General features: G+C 40.5%; 1 protein-coding gene across 7 annotated transcripts in view; it reads right to left on the bottom strand.

The window, feature by feature from the left end:
• Elf1 (E74 like ETS transcription factor 1) overlaps nt 1–19,713 on the bottom strand; it is a 60,408-nt gene that overhangs the window by 10,682 nt on the left and 30,013 nt on the right. For 2 of the 7 annotated variants that reach the window (XM_052732636.1, XM_052732643.1), the window contains exons 3-6: nt 11,784–11,964; nt 4,778–4,885; nt 2,880–3,047; nt 578–661 (exon numbers count right to left, since the gene is read on the bottom strand). In XM_052732636.1, the coding sequence (XP_052588596.1) occupies nt 578–661; nt 2,880–3,047; nt 4,778–4,885; nt 11,784–11,964 (541 nt within the window). The remainder of the gene's footprint in view (nt 1–577; nt 662–2,879; nt 3,048–4,777; nt 4,886–11,783; nt 11,965–19,713) is intronic. The other 5 variants (XM_052732640.1, XM_052732639.1, XM_052732644.1 and 2 more) reach the window with 5 other exon arrangements.

The raw sequence follows: 19,713 nt of genomic DNA on the forward strand, positions 1-19,713 counted from the left end.
AAGAATTGCAGAAACACTAGATGTCCAACACACCATAGTACGGATTTACAAACTGAAACTCTGGACTAGCTGAGTTGCTGTAAAACTTTGCTGAATGCATTAATGGAATATTTTGATAGACAAATAAAAAAAAACTGAAATGAATTTCATAGGCAATTTTGTTACCAGTCTCTTTACAGAAATTGATGACAGTATCTTATAAGCACCAGGCAACAGTATGTTCTACTTGGCTCTAACAAGAAAAATGATGAGCTGGGTTTGGGGTTACAGTGGTGTGGCATCTGTAATCCCAGCACTTAGGAGGTGGGAGAAGATTAGCAGTTCAAGATCACCCTCAGCTACTAGGGAGTTCAATAGCGGCCTGGACCACAAGGTTTTACACACCCAAGGTAGTCATTTGGTACATGTGTATCTCTCTCTCTCTCTCTCTCTCTCACACACACACACACACACACACACACACACACACTTTTTGGTTTTAGTTGTGTGTGTAACAAGGAGCAGGAAAGGAGCACAGGGAAGATGGGAAGAGAGGAGAGGGCACTGAACCTGTAGATAAAGAAATCTTAGTACTTACCCTTCCCGTCTTTATTTTTCTTTTTCACCGATATATTTGGTGTAGTGGCTGGGGAATCTGGTCGTGGTGGTTTTGTTTTTCTTCCTGAAATCAGAATAGCTCTGTATAAATATTTGCCCTCAAGATTGAATGAAAATGGGCAGTTTCACTATCTTGTTGTTTATCAAAAATTTCAAGTTCCAAACTTTTATACATGGGTCAAGCAAACTGGTATCTCAAAATGCTATCTAAAAGAAAAATAACTTCAGTAAAAGTTGAGCGTTAAGTAGGTTAAATCACAAATAATGACTTATATGAAATTATACTTCAGGACGAGAGACACAGTCCAACATCAGAGTCCTCGTCTAATGTGCACAAGCCCCAAGTTTGATCCCCAGCACACCAGGGATGGGGGGGGGGGGGGAAGAAACCAGAAGTCACTCTGTCTCACCTGTAAAAAGAAAATGAAGTCCAATTTCAAATGCTGTGTTTTTCCCTGAGATCATCACACTAGTGCTTTCTCTTACATTTTTTAAGAATATTCCTAACACCAACAATCTTTGAGCTAAAAAAATTAGCCATACAGCTGTGTGTGGTAGCACACCCTTGAATTCCAGCACTTGGAAGGTAGAGTCAAAAGGAGGTGGCTCTCTGTGAATTCTAGGCCAGAGTGATTGGGCATGCCTCTTTTGTGGGGGAGTGGTTGGGGCAGGGAGTTCTTTTTGTAAGACAGGACCTTGCTTTTGAAAAAGCTCAGGGCAGGAACTTAAGCAGGAATGGTAGAGAAATACTGTTTACTGGCTTAGGTTCATGCTTACTTAGCTTTCTTAAACAGCCAAGATCACCTCTCATAGGGATGGTATTGCCCATAGTTGGCTGCCTTGCCTCCAACAACAATTAGTAATCAAGACCCACAGACATGCCCAAAGACAAATCTGATCTAGGAAATTCTTGAATCCAGGCTTTCCCCTCAGATGACTTTAGGCTGTGTCAAGTGGACAATTAAAACTAACTAAGGCACTCTCAATTTGTGAAAAGTTCAAGCTTCTCCTTTAACATAATCTACCATTTTTGTCTTCAGCTGCCTACAGAATTCCAACTTTCTACAGTGTTTTCCCGTTGGCACCCTGTAATGGAATCTTTGGTAGACTGGAGGTTTTCAAACTATGCCCTAGGGCAGCAGCTCTCAACCTGTGGGTCGAGATCCTTTCACAGGGGTTGCATATCAGATATCCTGCACATCTGATATCTATATTATGATTCATAACAGTAGCAAAATTATAGTTCTGAAGTAGCAATGAAAATAATTTTATGGTTTGGGATCATCACAACATGAGAAAGTGCATTAAAGGGTCACAACATTAGGAAGGTTGAGAACCACTGCCCTAAGGCATGAGGAGTGGTGATACACACCTGTGAACCTTGCACTTGGAAGGAGGATCTGGGTCATTCTTGGCTACATGGGAGTTCAAAGCCAGTCCAGGATAGTTGAGAGCATTTCTCAAAACAGATGGCTGGAGAAATGGCTCAGCTGTTAAGAGCACTTGCTGCTTATAGAGGACTGGGATTCTCTTCCCAGCACCCATATGACAGCTCAAAACCAGCTCTGGCTCCTGTGGGCATCAACATTCACATGCGCGCATGCATGTACGCATGTGTACACACACACACACACACACACACACACACACACACACACACACACACACACTCAAGCATACATATTTGAAGATAAATAAATGCAACAAAAAACAAAGAGTTGGAAATCTCCTTTGGGTGAGAAAGATCAATAATTAAGTACCTAAGATTTTTAGTGACTAATATGAAGAAATACCTCAATTTGTTTTGTGTTCTCATTTTTTCTTACATATCTTAACTGGTATAGAAACACCCTCTAATAAAAAAGTATATTTGGAGCCGGGCGGTGGTGGCGCACGCCTTTAATCCCAGCACTCGGGAGGCAGAGCCAGGCGGATCTCTGTGAGTTCGAGGCCACCCTGGTCTCCAAAGCGAGTTCCAGGAAAGGCGCAAAGCTACACAGAGAAACCCTGTCTCGAAAAACCAAAAAAAAAACCAAGAAAAAAAAAAAAAACAGAAAAAAGTATATTTGGGCCGGGCAGTGGTGGTGCACGCCTTTAATCCCAGCACTCGGAAGGCAGAGCCAGGTGGATATCTGTGAGTTTGAGGCTAGCCTGGTCTCCAGATCCAGAACAGGCAACAAAACTACACAAAGAAACCCTGTCTCAAAAAACCAAAAAGAAAAAAAGTATATTTGGATTCTCCATCAATACTGACTGGTGACCTACGTAAGGTAGACACTCACCTTTCTTTCTTTTAGGTTGTTCTGGGGATGAGGCTCCTGGGGAGTCTACATTTATCTCTTGCACTTGCTGATTTTCCATCACTTCAGGAATCCCATCTAATGTGACGGACACATGGGTGATTGGAGCAACAATGTCATCTTCAGAGGAACTAAATATATTATTATCTACTGGAAATGAAATCGACTTTAATCAGGTTTGTATTATAAACCAAATAATTTCTTGTTTCTATAAACTCTCTGCCTTTTATTTTCTTTGCCCTAAATCAAGCAGCCTAGGCTGGGATTCCTACACCAGTCTATCTTACCTCCCCTCCCCATGTCTACCTTCTGAAACTCAATTCCTATCTCACCACATTAGACCTCTATACAAATGCTTTATTCTCTAAAAACAAGAAGGACAAATCATAGCAAAAGGTATCTCCCTGTGATTTACTGAGGAAAAACAAAACAAACCACACAAACTCCACAGCATGCCTCTCAAAGTTTCCACAATCTAAACCAACCTACCTTTTCAACCTCATTCCCCACTCACCATGAAGCTTAACACTTTAACCACACATACAAAAACATCTTTCTCTCGGAAAAAAAATACTGTACAAGTTGGTGCTGGTGGTTGAATCTATTCCTTCTAACCTAAATGCCCATTTCTGTCTCCTCTGTCTAATGAAGTGTAACTGTCATTTGGTTAAAACATTCTCTCCATAAAGCTAGAGCACCCACTGCCTCCAGAGCACTACGCTAGCACTTCTTTGTTTTTGGAGTTTATAGTTATTTACACACATGAATGAATTCAAAATTAAACTGTAAGATTGAAGAAAGGAACAATAGTCATTCTTTTTATATCATGCTATTGCCTAACATACTGCTGTGCACATCACAAACATTCAATAAATACCTTCAAGTGACTTAGTAACTATGCTTTTAAGTTTTGGTTCCCCCTTGTCAGAAAGTGTCAAAGGGGAAATACATTTTTTAAAAGGTTAATAATCTGGCAATAAATTTTATGCAACAAATGGGTAGGAAAAATTTCAATAGGTTTTGCCTATATAATACAATTATCTACAGAAATGACTATATTGTACTAGTCTGGGTTCAAAACCAATGAGAGACTTAAAAGATGGCTCAGCAGTTAAGAGCACTTGGTGCTCTTTTAGAAGACCAGGGTTCAGTTACTAGCACCCACATCATGACTCACAACCCTCTATAGCTCCAGGTCCAAGAGATTCAACATCCTCTTCTGGCCTCTGTTGGTACTACACACATGCAGCGCACATGCATACTTGCAGGCAAAACACTGATGCACATAAAGTTAAAAAACAAAAAAAAAACAAGTCCAAGCCCTTCCCCCTGCCTCAAGGCTGCACGAGGTGTCCCAGCATAGGTAGCGGGCTCCCAAAAGCCCCCTCATGCACCAGGGATGGATTCTGATTCTTGCCTCTACTGGATGTGCCTCCCCATGGGAGGGCTTGCCTTCTTGGGGGGTGGGAGTGGAGGGTGGGTTGAGGGGGTAAGGACTGGGGGGATGGGAAGAGGGGGATCTTTGATTAGTGTGTAAAATGAATGAAAAACTTTTCTTAATAAAAAAATTGCAAGTGTGATCAGGGTGCATTGTATGAAATTCCCAAATAATTAATAAAAATATGTTGGGAGAAAAAAGACAAGATTTTGCATAATCTACTATTTCGTAAAGGACAAACTACTTTTTATTCTAAAAATTATTCATCAAATTTTAAATCAGTTAAACAGAATGTTTTAACAAAGGTACCCCATAGCAATGTGCTTGGGACCTGCAAAAGCAAAAAAGCCTCTTCTGTTCTCTTGACATTTACTATCTAATGGAGATGGCAAGAATAGCTTTGCAATGTATACAACAGATACAAGCAATCGTTAGCACTCACTTATTCGTTTTTCATCCAGTATAGGGCCAGGAGAATCCATATTGAGGAGTGCCTCAGCAGCCTCAATGGTCTCAATTGTTTCATCTCCATTATGACAAGAAGCCTCAACTACAATAAAGCAAAAATAATATTAGCTCCAACATATGTGCTACTCTGAAATTCAGTCACAGTGTTCAACTCCTGAATCAGGATATACCACTTAATATTGAGTTTGTATGCATATAAACTATAAGATACAAAACATATGCCATAATACTGAATCTGTGGTGGGTTTGTATAATGTCTCACCCTATGCTGGCTAGGTTTTTGTTTTGTTTTGTTTTGTCAACTTGACAAAAGCTCAAGTCATCGGGGAAGAAGAGGAAACGCAATTGAAAAAACGATCCCATCAGATTGGCCTGCAGACAAGTTTGTAGGGTATTTTCTTGATTAAGGATTGATGCAGGGGTTCCCAGCCCACTCTGAGTTGTACCTCCCTTGAGTAGGTAGGTAGTCCTGGGCAGTATAAGAAAGCAGGTGGAGGTGAGGGGTCTGGAGAGATGGCTTAGTGGTTAAAAGCATTTGTTGCTCTTGAAAAGGACTGGGATTTAGCTGTCAACCATCTACATGGTGGCTTATAGCCACCTTTAACTCAAGCTCCAGGGGAATCCAACACCCTTTTCTGGCCTCTTCAGGCACCTGAAAGCATATGGTGCACTCTTACATTATATGGAGACAAAATATGCATGCACATAAAATAAAGAATAAAGCTTTAAGGAAAAAATGGTAGGCTGAGCAAACCATGGAGAGCAAGCCAGTAAGCAGCACTCCTTCATGGCCTCTGCTTCAATTCCTGCCTCTAGGTTCTGCCTTGAGTTCCTGTCTTGACTTCCTGAATGATGGACTGTAATATGGAAGTGTAAGCCAAGTAAACCCTTTCCTCCCCAAGCTGTTTGGGAGCATGGTGTTTATCACAGCAATAAAGAAGCAAACTAAGACACGCTCTATAGCTCGTGCTAGCCTCACAATTGCAGAAATACTCCTGCCTCACCCTCCCAAGTGCTGGGAATACAGGTGCCACACCAGCCAACTGCCTTTTTATTTTGTTTTTTTGAGGGGACTTTAAAATTATTATTATCTTATATGTGTGATAAGTGTGGCCTATGCCACAAAGTGTGTGTGGAGGTCAGAGGACAAGTTTATGGAGTTCCTTCTTTCCTTCCATTTTTCCGTGGGTTCTGGGGATTGAACACAGGTCATTATGCTTTCACAATAAGAGCCATCTCACCAGCCCTTCTTTGTCTTTTAGTGACTGTGTCTATATTATATAGTTCTGGCTGGCCCAAAATGCATGATGTAAGACCAGGCTAGCCTCAGACTTATAGTGACCATCCTGCTTCTCCCTCGTGAGCTGTGAGATCATAGGCACTCACCACCATGACGTGATTAATCTTCATAATATTAGAAATTTTGAACAAAACCAGTTATGAGACATAATATAATAAAGCCTTCTGTGTACATTCACACCATCAAACACAATCAAACAGTAGATAATCTTTCACCCATGCCCTCCAACCACCCCCAAGTCCTTACTTCCTACAAAGGATCATTGCAAAGGAATTTAAGACTCCATTTCTGTCCATTTGGTTGTTGCTTTGTTATTTTTTTACAGTTGTATGTTTGTGTGTAGGTACACTCATACTACAGCATGCATGTGGAGGTCAGAGGACAAGCTGAAGGAGCTGGTTCTTTCTGAACGCCATGATCATCGGGCACTGGCAGCAAGTGCCTTTACTCACTGAGCCTCTTTCACAAGTGCTATTTTTTTTTTAATATAGGACCTTATTATCGCCTACCCTGGCCTCAAACACACTATGAAGCTGAGACTGGCCTAGAATAGCTGATCCTTCTGTCTCAGCTTCCTAAGTCTTGGACTACAAATCTGGGTCTGCAACCAGATTTCTAAGTTAAAAATTTAACATTAAGTAATTACATAATATTATTTGCTTCTCTCAAAATTCCTTTCAGCTGGTGCTGGAACACAGCAGTAGAGTACTTGCTGCACCATACTCAAGACCCTGGATTCCATCCCAGCACCAGGAACAACCATTACCACAACCAAAACAAGCAACACCAAGAAGATGTGCAGACTGTCTTTAAGGAGGCCAGTTAAAATGAGGTCATCACAGTGGAGTAGGAAATCTGGATGTGTACAGTAATCAGGAAGACTATATGAAGGTAGGGGACAAGACAGTCATCAGTAAGCATGGGAGAAAGAAACCAAGCCAGCCAGCACCTTGACCTACAAGGAAATGTTTCTGTCAGCTAGTGAAGTGGTACTGTGTTACACTAGCCCTGGCAGACAAGGCGGTGTTGTTCCATCCCTTGCCATTCTCTGCCTTCCTTCCCCCACCCCCACCCAGCTTCTCAAAGGCTTAGTACTACCTTCCCCACTCTGGAATAAAGGGAACTAGACCTTCTTCCCTTTCTCATCACACTGCTTAGATGAGCATCAAGGATCTAAGGACTTGAGTGGTGAGAAAATAAAGGGAGGAGGAAGGAACGAGCTACAGATAATCTGGCTTTTAAGATGTGGCTTGCTTTCCGGTGCCAGCCCAAGACTTTCCTATCTCCTAGGAAGGAATCCGTCTATATCTTGTCATTTGCTGTCTTCAAGCCTAAATGCAAAGGAATAATACACTCAACTAAAACAATTCCTTGTCTAAAGTTCCTCGGCTTGCTTTCCTAGTTTCAATTTCCTCTTTGGAGATCAATGTTCTTTATTGATGACTAAACCCAGGAATAAGCATTCTTTCAGAAAACATTGGTTTCCAATTAACACTGAGTAGAACTCAACTCTAAGGCTTGAAGTTACATCAAAATACACTGCAAAACCCATCAGGTCAAGCCAAGTCACACAACAGACACATGACGGAGGTGGTCATTACAGAAATCGTATCAATCACAGCCAGCAATGAAAAGAAACTAGATTCTGACCAATCCAACTCCCTTAGTGATAAAGGAGAAGTAAGCTTAGAGTCACCAAAATGCATTCATTGATTTGTTCTAACAAAGAAGGTAAAAGTGAATCTAGACGCTAGAGATATAGCTCAGTGATAAAGCACGTGCCTAACATGCTCGAGGTAACCCTAACCACAGCGAACACTGAGAAAACAGAGAACCTAAGAATTAGATGTTGCCTCAATACAAATGCAATCTTAGGCACAGTATTTAACCTTTCTAAATTCTGCTTTTTTTGTATTATATTAGAATTAAATGATACACATTTTTTTACAAACTCAAAACGATGGGTTAGGTTGACATTGCTATTTTTGTGATATTCTCACAAAATGTGCATTTCCATATAGAAATGCCATACAGCTGAAATTGAGGGACAATCTACAGAATCCATAACTAGTGTACCTCTGAAGTGTCAAGGTTATGAATGACAAGGAAAGACAGAGCGATAGGTCCAGACTGTTAAGTCTAATGACAAAATGGCACATAAGAATGGGAACAGGTATTCTAGAAAGAAAGCACTGTGTGCAACTGGTACGATCTAAGTAGGACTTGGGCTTCGTTGATAATGTTGTAACCAATGATCATTTCATCTTGACAAGTGTATACTGCTTAGCTAAGATGATGGAAGAAGAATCAAGATAAGGCACATAAGGGAATTGTTTGTGTTGTATTTTTACATCTTGTTACATTAATTTCTTCTATGTGGGATGGAGGGAGGGAGAACACAGGCACCACAGCATGTGTGACAGTCACAGGATAACTTCTCTCCTTCTGCCTCATGGTCCCAGACACTGAAATCAGACCCTAGCTTGGCAGCAAGTAAGTCTAAAATAGATTCATGCTTCACTAAAAAGCCACTTAAAATTGAAAAGTTCTAAGGAAATTATCCAAGCTTATCACATAATAAGCACTCAGCAGCTGACAATCTGTCACCTTTCTGTTTACTATGACAGGGAACTGCAACTTTATTCAGCCCCAAATCTGCCTGCTGATCTTACCCCAGGCACAGCTAGCCTCTATCGTGAGTCCTCAAAACTATTCTTGGTCTAGTCTTTCCAAGTATACAAATAACAGAAACCCAGCTCCTTGCTAGTATTTCCTTGCATGAATCTTTGGCCAAATAGAAGATGCTACATACAATCCCACATCTTTGGGGTAGGGGTGGGGGGACTTGACAAAAATTTAAGCCCTGTTTAAAACCCTTTGGCCTAAGGGCTCTACGCCACAAAGTTACCATCTTTTTAATTATCTTTCATCATCTTTTCAGCATATTGGGTAAAATGATATTCTCATTCCACACTAGATTTGGTTCTTTTCTTCTTTCTGAGATAGGGTATCATGAAGCTCAGGCTGGTAGTGAGCCCCGATTCTCCTGTCTTACCTTCCCAAGTGTCATCATGAATCAGGCACACTGTATATATTTGTTTACTAAACAAGTAACTTGGTCACACATATTAAACATTCGTATTTTTTACTCATTAACATAACTAATCAAATTCTGTCCATTTACAGTTGCTAACTTGCTTTTAAACTCGCTCTACCCATTAGTCATTTGTCTTTTTTTTATTTTGGTTATAAGTTGGGGGGAATCAAAACTGTTTCCAATATCTGCTGAAAAGGTCAATGTTCTTTCTTCTCCTTTCCACACAAAGAAAACCTTTTGCTACAAAAAAAAAAAAATCAAGCATAACTTTTTTAAGTTTTTTGTTTTTCCTATATTAAACATTTTATTCACTTAGGGTCTACTTTGCTGCTTTTAAATTTTTTATGTGTATGAGTGTTTTGCCTGCATGTATGCATTTATGTATACCATATGCATGGTGCCCTTAAGGGGTCAAAAGAGGGTATCAGATCCCCTGGACCTAGAATTACAGACAGTTGTAAGCTACCATGCTGGTGCTGGGAATTGAAGCCAGGTCCTCTGGAACAGCATCCAATGGTCTTAACCTCTAAGCCACTGGTCCAGACCCCTTCTGTATATTTTTTAGGTAAGAATCTTTCTTTTTTTCCTCCCCCACCAAATATCCATGTGTTAACTTCTTAAATAGACAAGCACATGCATCTAGACATATTCAGTTCTAATAATTCAATTATTCTTTCACTGATACCACTTTGCTTTCAATATCCTAACTTCGAAGTTTTAGTATTTGCTAGCATAAGTTACTATGTAAGAAGTTTTTATTGAATGCATATTATGTGTTAAGTATTGTGGCCAAAGCCAAGACAGAGCTGAGAACAAGGCAGTCACCATGCCACCAAAAAACTTCAACTCTATCTATTATGTCTATTTCCAAAACAATTTCTTTTAAGAATCAAGATGCAAATCCTTGTTTCCAAGTAAGTTCCTCAAATATCCTTAACACTTCTGACCAAAATATATGAAAGTAAGACTTACAAAGTTAGGGCCGAGGAGATGGCTCAGTGCTTAGGAGCTGCTCTGGCAGAGAACCCAAGTTCAACTCCCAGTACCCACATGGCAGCTCACAGATCATGGCTCACAACTGGTTAATTCCAGTTCCAAGGGATCCAAACACCCTCTTCTGTTTTCCATAAGCACCAGGCATGCTTATAGTGTACATATATACATAGAGGCAAAACAGTCATACAAATAAAATAAAAATAAATCTAAAAATCATACAAAGCCTCCTTCCCAAAAATATTGGTAAAATGCAGGGAAGTGATGATATACACCTTTAACCCCAGCACTTAGGAGGCAGAGGCAGGCAGATTTCTGAGTTCAAGGTCAGCCTGGTCTACACAGCAAGTTTCAGGACAACTAGGGCTACACAGAGAAACCGTATCTTGGAAAAACAAAAACAAAACAAAATGGTACAAAGGTAAAGCACATACCATTTTCTAAAACTGATGAAGGCATTAGTACACCTCCCTCTTCCATAATCCGTTCTTCCAGTTTTCAATGTTATCCTAGTTCTGATCCTAACGGAAATCCTCTGTAAATCCCAGGGCTTCAGCACACATTAGGTCCTGGCTTACTGTCTGGTTTCCTGTGACACTAGTAAGAAAACAGCATTCCTATCTTCTTCCCGACAAATAGCTTTCACTTGGTTCTCAGGAACGTAGCAGTCGGTATATACAAGCAGTCAGGGAAGACCTGATTCTGAACCAAGTCTTCTCATGTCTATTTCAATGTATTTGGGGGGAAATGGGGGGTCAAGAAAGCCGTATCAACCAGGTGAGGTGGCAGAGTGTGTCACTTTCTTCATCCAGGCTTTAGCTTCTGCAGGTAGTAAAGTGACCCTGGGGACCTCCATTTGGTTTGGGGTCAAGCACATCTCTCCATGGTAGTAATGTACTTAGCAGCCTAATTTCCTTACCTGCACATTCTATGCACACACACCCTTCTTCAAACAATACACCTAGCAACCCCAGAACCCCTTGGCCCCGACTCTACATCAGGCTACACATCTTTTAACAATAACATAAGTTTCTCTACTCCGTAACTATCAAGTAAAGACTATTTCTAGTCAAGTGTGTTTCCAACATATACAGATAAAACAAACAGAAGGCCTATTCATCCTGAACTGGTTTTGGGTGCATGTACAGTAAGGCAAAACTGTGCCTGCCAGTAACCTTTAGAGGACTCACTCTATTTATTATCTTCTGACTATGCATAATTGACATGCATATAATTAAAACCAGATGCATCATGGGATGAAGAATGCATAATAGAAAAACAACCTAATCTATCAATTAAAAATAAAAAAAAAAATCCAAACTACACTTAGTAGCCAGCCCCTCGTTCCTTTAAAACCCATTAAAAAAAAAAAAAGACTCTAAATTTTATCCTGGGGCCCTTGAATAATCTCACTATCATTCTTGATAGGATATCCCTCAATAATTTCTATTATTGCTCTGCTATAGACAAAGTTACCTACTACTTTTGCAAATCTGTGTGAGCCCTTATTTTCAAATTTTTGGATAAAAGACTAAGAACCTGAAAACACCTGATCCAGACTCTGACCACCTGGAACAGTAACACACACACCTGTAAGGGTGATGTCATCGTCATCGTCGTCTATGATTTCCTCTTCAGCAACATCCAATGAACTTTCAGTAATCATGTCATTCGGCTCTTCCACACAGGCTAGACCAGCATAACTATTGAGAATATCAGCACCAGGAACATGTTCCACAATGACAGCAGGAAATATAGCAGGATCGCCAAGCTGCAAGTGATGGGAGCAGAGGTAAAGAGAACAGTTCTGCTTTTGTTGGATACAATTCAAAAACATCCTACTCACTTTTTCAAAAACACTGGACACGCATTTGTAACTTATTTGTTCTCATTTTCTTAGGTGGATACTATACCCAGGGCCTAATGCAGGCTAGGCAAAAACTCAAACACTGATCCACACACCACCCTAGTTTACAGTTTATAGCAATTTAGTCCCTGTATCATCTTACAGGTTTGTGTGGGGGAATGGTAGCTCGAGTGTGTGCACATGTGTATATGTGTGTTTGTCTTAGCTGTTGGAGACAGACTCTCCCTCTGCAACTGATCTTGAACTTACTCTTCTAAACTCTAAGATTACAAGTATATGCCACCATACCTGGCTCTAATACTTGCACTTTAACAATCTTTTTAGTTTTTAAGGATTATGAACCTATAACACCTAACCTTTAATAATTAATCTTATCTCAGTTTCTTAAGAGACGGGGTCTTGAGTATCCCAGGCTGACCTGCTGGCTAGTTAGCAGAGGACAATCGTAATTCTTGCTGCTCCTGCCTCCATCGAAATGCTACAACTGCAAGTGTGCCCCACTATACCTGCTTCTTCATTTTTTTTTTGTTGTTGTTGTTTTTGTTTTTCTGTGTAGCTTTGGAGCCTGTCCTGGAACTCACTCTGTAGCCCAGGCTGGCCTCGAACTCACAAAGATCCGCCTGCCTCTGCCTCCGGAGTGCTGGGATTAAAGGCATGTGCCACCACCGCCTGGCTGCTTCTTCATCTTAATGGCCAGGTTTTCATCAGTAATTATAAAAGTACATTTGAATACAGCATTAGATTAAAAAACAATAAAATAGGCTTTAAAATTATGCCTAAGCATGAACCAGGAAGTGGAAGGCAATGAAATGTGTAATTAAATAAACTCTTACTAAAGTTTCTTTCACAGAAGACCATCTCAGCTCAGTAACTATTATACTGTTACTTGGCAGGAAGCCTTGATTTGCACATCCTTTGACTCACATGAAAACAATTAACTCACATTTTCTATTATTGTCCTCTTTAAGGATGACTGTATTAAAGTTATGAATTTTTCCTACTAATGTCTGTTTATAAAACTACAGAATTTTAGGACAGGTGTGGTGGCGCATACCTTCAATCCCAGCACTCGGGAGGCAGAGGTTGTTGGATCTCCATGTGTTTGAGGCCAACCTGATCTACATACTGAGTTCTAGACCAGCCAATGCTACAGAGTAAGACCCTGTCTCAAAATAACACCAAAACCAAAGATTATGGAATTTCAGAACTGAATGATTTAACTTCATTTAGCTACTTTATTTTACCATTGAGAAAACTGCACCGAGAGGTTTTTAATGCTGTACTGAAAATCAGTTAAGCTACTCCTTTCTGTTTTGCTGTTTTATTATGTTACATAGCCCACGGTAGTCTGGAACTCACTGTGCAGCCCAGTGTCACCTTGAACTCATGGCACTCTTCTGCCTCAGGTTCCCAAGTACAGGGATAACAAGTATAAGTCACTATGCCCAGTTTCCTTTAAATTTCTTATTTTGAAATAATTTCTAACTTAGAAAAATTGAGAAACTACTTCAAAGGATTTTCGTATAACCTTCACTCATATTCCTTTAATCCTGACACTTGAGTGTTTCTATTATTGTTATCTTTTGTGGGTGCTGGGGATTGAACCCAGGTCCTCTGGAAGAACAGCTAGTGCTCCTAACTGCTGAGCCATCTCTCCAGCCCTCAGACTGCCTTTTTAATGCAAAATACTGAAGTCTTATTTCCTAAATGCATTACCTTCTATAAAAATAGACAAAATATCAAAAGCAGGAAAAGAACATTGATATTGTACTATTAACTAATCTACAAATCTGACTGAAATTTCCCTAATCATCTCACTAATGGTCAATTATAGTGGGGAAGGGTAAAACACAAGAGTTCAGAGTTCATTGTAGGATCACAAGCTTCATTTAGTAATTATTATTTCATTCTTTTGTTTTGTTGAAATGGAATCTTACTATGTAGCCCAGATTTGCCTCAAACTCAAAGTCATCCTCCTGCCTTAGCCTCCTGAGTTTCAGTACATATAACCACACCTGTCTAAATGTAGCACTTTTGAAAGAGAATGGGTCATTTGTTATATAGAATAGCCCAAAATTTGTGTTTGGTCATTTCCTTGTGACTAGATCCAGTTTGCACTTTTGACAAGAATTCAAAGAAGTATTGTTGTATACCTTAAAATATATCATGTCAAGGGGCCCCTAGGTACTCATGTGTCCAGTGCTGGGGATACGAACTTTGGCTGCTTAGTTAAATGATATGTATCAAGTTTCTCCACTGTAAAGTTAATTTTCCTCCTTAATATGATAATTACTTTGTGAGAACATTCTGCTTTAAGTGGGAACAGATTCCTGTTTACAGACAATGACATCAAGGACTTTGACATTTTCCTCAGTTGAGTGTACTCCACTGGAATTACTTACGGCTTTGTTGTATACTAAACAGTGTTGATCTTTTAAAATAAGTGTGTTTATACATCTGCAGAGTAAGGTCAGATATTACTTGTATCATAAAAATTTAAGTACTGAAAGCTAATATATCTTGGGTGTTAAACAGATAGTATCTTTACCTTCAAGAATGTTAAACAAGGAAATTCATAAGTGCTGATCTTAAAGCACATTTGGTTTTATTTCAGAATGTTTCTTCCTGTTTCAGAAAAGTTATACAGAAGTAACTGGCTTTTCAAACTGTAAAAGTAGATTTGAAACTGAAACTAGGGGATCAAGAATTTACATTGTGAAACACATAAACACATACATAAGCAGTAAAGAAAACATTCCATTTCCAAAGCAAAATATAAACATTTGACTTTAAGGCCGGGTGTCTAGTCAGAGGACAATGCAGGAGTTGGTTCGCTCCTTCCAAGTCAGTCGCAGGGTTCAACCTCAGCTCAGCAGGCAGTAGCAAGTGATTTCATTGTCTGAGCCACTTCAAGAACCCTCCCTTTCTTTCTCTTGAGAGGTAATCAGTTTGCTTGTAATACAACCTAGTATGAACATTCACCTGCTAAAGCACTTTACCTTCTCTTCTGTCTCAGGAGCTCCACTTAAATCCACTTCTAAAGAGGCTGAACCCAATGTTCAATAAATTTTCACATAATTTCACTGTATTTTGTACAACTCAATGTACATGGGAAGAACAGAGATCATCACCCCAGCCACTGACAGATAAATTGAGTTAAGAGCATATTCAAGGTCAGCCACTAAATCCAAGACAGAGGCATGTCAAATGCAACTCACAGGTGTAGGACTTACACAAATAAAGCCAGAATATTCCTCCCTATGCAAACCTAGATCTGGCAATTTGGACAGAAACTGGCAAGAACAAAAATATTACAAAAAACACCTTAACAATTCTACCTGAACTTATACAGCTCCTACATTTGGGTGTCTGCAAGTGTTGTATGCACAGGCTAGAGGTCTATGTTGGGTGCCTTCCCCTTTTTTTTGTACTTTTTTTGGGGGGCAGACAGGGTTTCTCTGTGTAACAGCCCCCTGGCTGTCCTTGAACTTGCTTTGTAGACCAGATTGACCTCAAACTCACAAAGATCCACCTGCTTCTGCTTCCCAAGTGCTGGGATTAAAGGCCTGCGCCACCATGGCCCAGCTTGTACCTATTTTTTAATACAGGGCCTCTCACTCAGCCAGGAGCTCACAGATCCAGCACAAGTAGCTAACAGTGAGCTCAGGGGCTCCTATCTGTCCCCCCAGTGCTGGGACTATGTGCATGCATCATTACACATGGCTCTTCACATGACTCCTGGGGACCTGAACTCAGTCCTCGTGCTTTTGCCAAATGAGTCATCTCTCCAACCCTCCTATATTTTAAATAACCAGATATTGTTATTACTCTCTTCCTTATTCTAATCTACAAAACTATGGCTTGCCTGGAGAAGACAACTATTCTTTCCACTTTATTCGCAGATCTCAAGAACTCCTTGTCAAATATCACTATTTTCTACCACAGTGCCCTAGCTAGAGAAATTACTGTTACCAGTTTTCTTTGTTCCCTGGCAGAAATCATCCCTGTACACATTATATAGTTTGCTTAACTCAGTTATTTTTATAATTTAACAATTTATTAGGAAAAACTTCAATACCAGGCATGATTTCCTCTTGTTGAGTGGGTCTTAAGTTCAATGAAAGAGCTGTTGGTTGTCACAAGGTATGTGTGCCACTACCTCACCCTTAGGATTATCATGCCATGCTGGTTGCTGTTGTGGTTATAGGTGCTGGTTGCTTCCCTCCTTTGGTACTTTCTGGTGCCATGAAAGCTAGTCCTCAGGGAGCAGGAATTCAGGTGAGTTCTCGCTCAGGAGCCTATAATCTAAAGTGCATGTCTTCAACAGTACCTTCCATCTCTGGAGGGCAACCAAGGTTAATAGCAACAGTGAGCAGTGTTTGGGGGGATCTCTTGAACAGCCCTGACCAACAACTGAAAGAGTGCTTCTCATGCCTGGTAGTTGGGTTTTTGTTAAGTAGTCTTTGGCTCTTGGAGGGAGAACTGTCAGCCTAGATTAAAAAAAAAAAAATTCATGTAAACTATATATGTATTATTTATATAAAGACGTACGTGTATGATCATTTTTAAAGTAGACAGATAATGGTATGATTCCTTATGACTTTTTCAGACATCCTTACTGTTATTTTACCCTCCTGTCTCCTTCTATATTTATCTCCCTCCCTGCTTCCTAGTTAGAGCCCCTCCCCCAATCAGATCATGTGTATCCTGCCATTCCCTCTCTATTGTGCCCCTCTACCCATCAATGATCTCTTTTTTACTATACATATGCAAAGGGGATGGAGAGAGAAGGGGGACAGGGGGCCAAGAGAACAAGAGGCCTCAACCCTCCACAAAGAACCACAGGCAACTAAGGAATACTGACAGTGAAGAAATAGTCTTCCCAAGGGAAGAACGCCACCCCACCCCACCCCCCATTGATTATCCAATACCCAATGGTCAGCCCTGAAAACATGCATACAAGTAACACTATGCAGACTGAGCAGGTTGTATTTAGGAATGTGTGTGTGTATATATACATATATGTGTAACATACATGCAAATGACAACAATAAAAAAAGAGGCCATGAATTTCAAAACTAGCAAGGAGGGCTATATATGGGAGGATTTGGAGGGAAGAAAGGGAAGGGAGAATGATGTAATTATATAATAATCTTGTGTGGTTGTTTTGCTTTGTTTTATTTTGTTTTTGAAACGGGATTCTCTGTGTAGTCTTGGCTATCCTGGAATTCCCTCTGTAGACCAGACTGACCTAGAACTCAGAGATCTGCCTGCCTCTGCCTCTCAAGTGCTGGGATTAAAGTATGTACTACTACCACCCAGCTAATAGAACTCATTCTTATGGAAGAGGTCACAGGTATTTTACAAAAGACATGTACTTTGCAAAGGAGTCATGTAGTTATGTCCTAAGTTTTGTAGTGATAATTGTCACAAGAAAAAAAAATTTTTTTAAGTTGTACCATGTTTAAATATGTAAAACATAAACTGTGCTGGGTCAGACTCTAGAAGCCTGAACCAGCACCAGCTAACTAGATCTCTTTCTTGCCTCAAGAGGTCATTACTCTTCGGCCATGGCATTTGCACGGACCTCCCCACAATCAGGAGGCTAAGGCAGGAGGATCCCAAATGTGAGGTTTGCTTGAGTTATACAGTTTCAGGTCAATTTGGGCTACAAAAAGAGAACTGTGTCAAGGAGGAGAGGGAGAGAGAGAACAAAATGAAGCAGAAGAGGAAGAGATGGGAGGGGGAAATGGAGGAGGAGAGGAGGGACAGAGAACAAGAAAGGAAAAACTGAAGTCAGCCATAAAGCTCAGTAGTAGAGTGTACAGGCCCCAGCTTCAATGCTCAGCAATGTCAGGGTGAAAAAAATGCAGACATAAAGAAAGGAAAGAAAATATTTCCTCTGACCCAAAAGTTTAGTTAAGTATGAAGAATACCTTTAATCTCAGCACTTGGGAAACAGGCAGGTGAGTCTCTGAGATCTGAGAGTTCAAGGCCAGCCTGGTTTACAGAGTGAATTCCAAGCTAGTCAGGACTGTATCCAAAAGAAAATAAAGAAATGGAGAGGAAAAGGAAAGAGGTGCTGGTTCTGTGATTTAGAGGGCAGCACCATATAGTACAAACTTAACAAAGAAAGTAGGAATCACGAGACCTAACGCACTCTCCAACACTGACATGAGTAGTTGTGCTATACAAGGGAACGCAGAGATGAGAAAAAGATAAATACCACTGGTCTAACCAACTGAAGGTTAAAATTTTTAAATGTAGATGGGGCTGGGAGATGGCTTGGTGGATACCGCACTTGTTTTACAAGCATGAAGGCTGAAGCTCTGATCCCCAGCACCCCCGTAAGTGTCAGGTGTGGGGGCCCACCTCTCATCCCCGTGCTGGGAAGGTAAAGACAACAGACCCCGTGGGCAAGCTGGCTAGCTGGACTATTGAAATAGGCAAGGTCTGAGTTCAAATGTCAGACTCTGCTTAAGCAGAAGAAAGTGAAGAGTGATGAGGAAGATACTCAATGGCAACCTTTGGTATGCGCGCGCACACACACACATGCATGCCCAGACATATACATGTGAACACACATGTATACCACACACACATGAAAAATAAATTGTACTTATAATGAACATTTTTAAACTTGTCATTATTCCCAAAATAGTCTAACAACTATTTCCATAAATTTTACAGTGTATTAGGTAAATTAATCTAGAAATGAGTTTAAGGATATGGGAGGGTGGGTATGGGTTTTAAGTAAATACACAGTTTCAAATGGGGTACTTAAGGTTATGCTACCCAGAAGTCCTGGTCTGTCCCCCCATCAGATATGAGCAGCAACTATATATACTTCACCGTGTGACACAGTGGCCAGTAACTGAACCCTAGCTTGAACTGACTCCAGGGTCTGTGTTGTTTATCTGCATCCCACTCATCAGTTGCAAAATGCTGGCTTTATTAAACTGAATGCCTATCTCCTTGGCTCTGTTTAGAAACACGATGGAAGCTGGGTGGCTGTAGCACACGCCTTTAACCCCAGCACTCGGGAGTCAGAGCCAGGCATCTCTGTGAGTTCGAGGCCAGCCTGGTCTACAGAGCAAGATCCAGGACAGGCTCCAAAACTACACAGAGAAACCCTGTCTCGAAAAACCAAAAAAAGAAAGAAAAAAAAAAAAACACGATGGTTTAACAGGCATTTAGAGTGGTGATGTCTTTAACATTCTCTTCCCTAAGGTTCTGTCGGTCTGCTACACATTGTTACTTTCTCTCGGGATCACTCCTGATTTATACATAGAGTCTCCTCTTGCTAAGGTAACTTGAGTGTCTTATTACAATCATGAACATAATAATCCCTAATAACAATCTATAAACATTGTCTTCATACCCATAGATAAGTATAATCTTCACCCCTCATCAAGAGACAGAGACCACTACAGAAAACCACAACCAATCACAACGTGGAGCTGTGGCGCTCAGTCCCAGTGGATACATCTACAAAACACTCCTGCTCAGGGAACACAGTGGAAGAAGGAACAGGAAGAACCTACGAGCCAGAGGATCAGACAGTTTGCTGAGGTGTTTCGTCTCCTCATAATGCTATGGCTACACCGGTGCATAAAGTCTCGCCAACATGACTGCCCAAACATAAGCTGAACA

Source organism: Peromyscus californicus, unplaced genomic scaffold, assembly GCF_007827085.1.
Source record: "Peromyscus californicus insignis strain IS unplaced genomic scaffold, ASM782708v3 Scaffold_12__1_contigs__length_115047231, whole genome shotgun sequence".
In the NCBI taxonomy this organism is placed as follows: Eukaryota; Metazoa; Chordata; class Mammalia; order Rodentia; family Cricetidae; genus Peromyscus; species Peromyscus californicus.